Raw genomic sequence first — 6,000 nt, forward strand, 5'->3', positions numbered from 1 at the left:
CATCCATTCACTGGGGAATGTCACTGCAATAGCAAAAAAAAAAAAGTAAAAAAAAAAAAAAACAGCCAGAGCAGCGGTTACATCCCCCCACATGGAAATTCTCCTCATGTACGCAAACGGCTGGTGTGAATACCAAGAGGGAACTTAGTATTCTGGTTGCAATTACAGATGATAATCAAGATCCAACTCAATATTAAAGCTCCTGTATGTTACACTTGTTGATCCATAAGAGGATATATTTTGAGAACCACATGTCCCAGTGAAGCATCACATCTCCGATCTCAGGCTTCACTCTCTCTGGAGCTTTAGCAACAACAGTCCCGTGAGCCAATCAGAGGACAGGAGGCTCTGAGTCTATCTCTCTCTGATTGGCTGACTGTTTTCACTGTCTAACTAATCTAATGAAAACACGGCAGATTTCTGGTCAAACATTCAGGGAAACCAAATCTTCCAAGATGGATGATGACACTCAGCATGGCTGGGCATGATAACTGTTTTGTTATTGTGACATCACAAAGTCACAGGAAGTCCTGACGGCTTGTTTTAAGGCTCAGTTTCTGTATTCAGACAGACTGGGTGCATTTCTCTGAGGACTGAGGCTTTGATACGTTCATAACTTTAGTATAAAACTTTAAAGCTACTTTAAAAGCAAAAGGTATAAACATCTAACATTACACAAGATGGGACCTTTAATGTATGTATAACCAGATGTTCTCCTTAAGATGAAGATGATTACTGATATTTAACTTACAGATAATCATCTGAGAAGCAGCAGTGATGCCAAAGACGATATAAAATTTCAACACCCAGTGAATTACTTTTCTGAACAGTCTCATGCAGGTAGTAATACACCGAAGCAGAAACCGTAAGGTGTGATTTAGGGCGAGGACTGGATGGGTGGAGAGGGAGGAAGAGCCGCACTTCAGCCATAAAACGTCGGGAACAAAAGCGTCGAGAGGGAAATGATGGTCTTTTATTTTAGACTGTGATGAGAGACATGTTTTTTAAGGGCCACTCCAAGCCTCGAAATAAACACAAACACCTACTCATCGAGGTGTTCAGCTCAAAAACATGCATAAGCAGGGGGGGAGGGGGAAATGGATGCAATATGAAATTATAACGGCACAAAAACATTTCCTGCTACACATGGCATTTCCTCTGTTGATAAACATCTCAGCTTGCATCGCATATAGTCTATTTCGCCCTGATTTACAAACAAATTTACAAGAATATAAAATTCATAGACTTCTCTCCCTGTAAATATAACTTCATTTCCAGTGGTCGTAAACTTTTCTGCTATAAAAATAAAAAAAAGAAGAAGAAAATATAGCCCCAGCAAACAAGGCCTCTGTCGGCTCCTGCTGCGAAAACATTAAGGGGAGAAGAAATGGAGTCTGGAAAGAGACGACCAAGAGAGAGAGGTATTACAGGAAATGAGAAGGTGAAGGTGGGAAAAGAGCATGCGTGGTTTTTCTTAGTAACTCAGCTTCTCATTCACTTGCATAATACACATTCACGGCTGGGTGCGGCTCAATACACCCCATAATAAAAAGACAGAAGAGAGGACGAGCGACTGTCGAGGTGCTCAGATTTCACAAATGTGGATTAGGGAGGTCATACTTCTTTTTTTCTTTAAGATTTATTCTAAAAAAAAAAAGTTGATGTAGTCAATTACAGTCAGCTTACCTTGGCCGATGTGGCTCAGGTGAGGGTCTAGACTGGGCGAGCGGGGGTCTGCCAGGTCCTCGCTCCCACCATCTGCAGAGGAGGAGCACAGGGAGAAAGACAGGGAGTGAGCTCGGTGGTAGGGAGGGAGGCGTCGCGATGAGGAGGAGGAGGAGGCCAGCAGCAGCGCCACCTCCTCCTCTCCTATCAGCCAGGTGTGCGAGCGCAGGACCCCCAGCAGGCTGCTCACACACAGCCCCTCCACGCCCTTCCTCCTGGGGCCAAACCGGCCCCTCATGGTCGCAAAGGGGGACCGCGCCGCCTCGGCCGCCGCCACGCTCCACTTTCTCTGCTTCCCCATGTTTAGACTAAACAGGGTTGCCCATGCCCCACGATGCACATAACAAAAACAGTTTACACTACACTACAGCCATTGTTGCATGCATGCAGGGAGCGCCGCGGTGGAGGAGGCACAATCACAGAGCTCACTGGGCTCTATGGTTCAATGAGCGCCGACGAGCAGTAAAGCAGTGGGCGGCTCCCCCCACTCCCCCCCCCAAGATAGATCCACATACGTTAACGATATGAGGATCAATTACGCCCAGGGGAGCAGGCAGGCAGAATTAGCCACAGTGGATGGAGCTGAAAAGAGGAGAGGGGAGGGGGAGAGTAGAGGAGAAGAGGGGAGGGGATGGGGCAGCATCACTGGGCAGCACAGTCAGTGTCACTGGGGGATTGTTTCATAATCCTGTTCAAGTGTGGATGGATCTACTGTAAAGCACTAAAGGCCGGCAGAGGAGGTTTAGAACAAGTGATTGATACTCAGAATAAAAACATCCCGCTGGAATAGAACGAGCTATTAATAAAAAGAAATCTCGACTACATGCATATGTATTTAAAAAAAGAATAAAAGACAACTAGTCTAAACCAGTGGGGGTTTCTATGTGTGGACAGATCAAAGCGTGATGCATTAAGTAAAGCCCGTTTATCACAGAAGGATTGTATATTTCTGGCCAAAAGCCCCCGCGCTGTGTTTCAATCACAGAGCTCAGCAACCAGCAGCCCAGAAAACCCAAACAAAATACTTAAGAATTATCTCTCCCATCGCAGGTTCACACACTGTCTGCCAGTGTAGCCACACAGCGGGCTAGATTGGCTCGCTGGTGGAAAGATCAAGCTTGTCGATGGGCAGATAGAATAAGCCGAGGGGCATGATTGTGTGTGTGTGCGTGTGTGTGCGCGTGTGTGTGTGTGTGTGTGTGTGTGTGAACTGGGCCAGCCTGAGATTGACACTGATTGTGGGAGGGAGTTTCTCCTGCAGAGGGTTCTCTTCCTGACCCGAGTTTGTCAAATTGAACAGATACAGAAACAAAGACAAAGCTGTGATATATAAATATAGTAAGAGGTAAGATATATAAAAGAAAAGAAAATTTTAAAAAAAGCAACACAAACAATTCATTCTTGATCTTTACAGTCACAAACAACTGGCTGCTACAGTAACACGTCTCCTTCCGACAACCCCCATCTGGTTCATCCCGCCAAATATAGCTCCTCACACCTCTGTCTACCTGATGAGCCGTATCGTCCTATAAAATCAATGTCATGAAAATCAATGCGGGGCTTTGAAGATGATGTGCGCACTCGTGACGAGCATTGGTTGCACAGCGAGCCGTGAAACCACACACACACACACGAAGACATGCGAGCACGTAGCCTCATGAAGAGTGTGATGCTGTGAGCAGGAAAGCTCAATGATGTACTGTAATAGATTTTTTTTTTTTTTTGCACACTCGCTCTTTGCTCCTGTGGCGCATCCGATTAGCACCTCAGGTGACGTTCTGAGTGACTCGCTTGTCATCTGAAGAGCCGAGCGGCTCACAGTGTCGCATCTGAGGCGTTGATAATTTAAAATGAATGGAAGCTGATGCTAAGCTGCAGAATTAGATACAATAGACGACAAAAGCTCTTGAGCCTGATCTCCTGCAGATGTGTGTTGGTTTGATTTGAAAGCCTCCTGATAGTGATGCACACTCACAAAAAGAAAAGAAGAAATTAGGATGTAAGTAACAGTTTTTTATTCAGGTACAGCTACATCCCACCCACTACTGTAGATAGATACTGTAGGCCGGGGATGTCAAACATACGGCCTGCGGGCCAAAACCGGCCTGCCAGAGGGTCCAATCCGGTCCGTGGGATGAATTTACCAAGTGTGAAAATGACATAGAAGCCAGAAGTGGCATAACATCGTTGAAATTGCAAGTATTTTTCCTCAAGAAATTCAGAAAATTGCTCTTAAAGGGACAGTTCATTATTTTGGCAAATTGGCCCATTGCCATAATCCCTATAGTTTTAGCAGTAGATTCGTTACCTTTAATTGTCGGTGCAAGCTATTTTTATAACGGCGGAGCAGAGCTGCAAGCTGCTCAGAGCTACGGACTTCTTTTCGAGGTAAATTAAAGCAAAACCTCTGGTGCACGTTCCCGTCAGGGGCAGTTTTTCGACAAGCAGTCTCTGCATTTACCTCTAAAACAACTCAGTCTCGTAACGTCCCGTTATAGCGTGGTAAATGTGCAGGTCACAATTTATCAAATACACAATCCAACAACTCCAAAACGCTCTCGTGGATATGTTTGATGAGGGAAATCAAGAAATCCCATTAGCCTCCATAGTGTAGCTCTGAGCAGCTTGCGGCTCTGCTCCGCCGTTCTAAAAGTAACTTGCACCAACAATTAAAGGTAACGAACCTACTCCTAAGACTATAGGGATTATGGCAATGGGCCAGTTTGCCAAAATGATGAACTATCACTAACATGTTTTGTAAAAGGAGCAAAACAAAGGGAATATTTAGAGTCCTCCTTATTTATAGGTTATTATGCTATTATTTCACTGGTCCAGCCCACTTGAGATCAAATTGCGCTCCATGTGGCCCCTGAACTAAAATCCAACACAGCACAAACGGGGCTTTAACCTCATCACCACAACCTTCTTCATCTCAAATTCAAATTCTTTTTTTAAGGCTGGAGAAACACATCTTTGCAGGTCTTTTATTCCAAGGAGAAAGCTTCTATTCTCGTGTGCAGATTGCTCTCTCTCTCTTGTTACCAGTGATCACAGTGCATTGTCCTGCCCCGTGCACGGATCAATGGCATATTAAGCAGGGGGACATGAAAGGGGAGGAGACCTGTGGCTGACAGAAGAAGACAGAGGCATGTTTTCATCCCACATCACAGACAGACAAACGGCGGACATCGCATCTCGTTCTTACATCTGTCAGCCACTTGTGAGAATACAAGAGGAACACGGCTCGGTATCCGATTCACAGTCGGCGCATGGGCCATCTGAGCCCTGTAACTGTGTCCTATTCAGCTGTAAAATCAAAAGCTTTAACCTCCTCAGTCTCCTACGCCGAAGAAAAAAAAATAATGGTGCACTTTGGTGCGTTGGCTATTCTTTGTAGCTGTAATGCCACGGCGCTGTGTTAGGATGTCAAAGGAGCAAAGCCAATTTCGCACTTGGACAAAGAGTCATTACTGGGGGAAAAAGTCAGCGTGACATCTGATAGTGATCCCACGGAGCATGGCGGCGGGGAGAACTCCGCTATCATTATCGCTCAGGCCCACTTTGATGATGAACCTGGCCGCGTTCGCAGTGTTCAATGTGACCTCCCAAATGATGCTTCTCCTTTCCCCGGGTACTGTCTGAGAGTGATTACTGTAAATTAGGATCATTTCTGTGATCACCTTTGAAAAAAAGAGCTGCAAAGACCGACAGAAAGCCCAGACAGTCATCAGCACTCACACAAAAGAGGGTTTGATCTTTAAGCTGGAACAAATGAATTAACAAATTAAGATTCAAAATGGATCTTCTCCTTTTTCTATGACTTATCAATCACCTAAAAACACACAAAAAGGAATCAATAGACCTGCACTGAAAAAATGCGATCGATGCCCCGACGTCTTCCAGCTGAGGGACCGTCCAAACTCACCAACAATGGGGAAGAGAAAAAGAGATTACAACTGAGCCGTGTAACTGAGACACATCCCGGATATTAGGAGCCCGGAGAATTACATCCTTCAGCTCAATGACTTCACTCAGTGACAGCAGCACAGTGATTCAGTGCGAGGCTCAGTTCCTCCACTCCTGGCCTTATTTCTTACCTGTGCTCTCTCTGCTTCCACTGGGGGCCCTAATGTTGTTGTGGTGCCAACTTGTTGTCAACCCCCTACTTTCCTCACCAGGAAGTGAAGCAGTGCCCTAATTAAACACCGGTTACTTTCCACGTCACCGCAAATTCTTCTCGCCCATTCATCAAACTAATATTCCAGGTTAGGACGA

At 45.5% G+C, this 6,000-nt stretch overlaps 1 protein-coding gene across 1 annotated transcript in view; it reads right to left on the minus strand.

Moving 5' to 3' along the window:
* Positions 1 to 2,026, minus strand: part of tanc2b (tetratricopeptide repeat, ankyrin repeat and coiled-coil containing 2b) — a gene marked incomplete at its 5' end in the record, with an annotated part of 85,473 nt that extends 83,447 nt beyond the window's left edge. The window contains one exon of the mRNA XM_083994196.1: positions 1,687 to 2,026. Within this exon, the coding sequence (XP_083850322.1) occupies positions 1,687 to 2,026 (340 nt within the window). The remainder of the gene's footprint in view (positions 1 to 1,686) is intronic.
* Between the last annotated feature and the right edge of the window lie 3,974 nt (positions 2,027 to 6,000).

Source organism: Trachurus trachurus (genome assembly GCF_905171665.1).
Source record: "Trachurus trachurus genome assembly, chromosome: 19".
NCBI classification, from domain to species: Eukaryota; Metazoa; Chordata; class Actinopteri; order Carangiformes; family Carangidae; genus Trachurus; species Trachurus trachurus.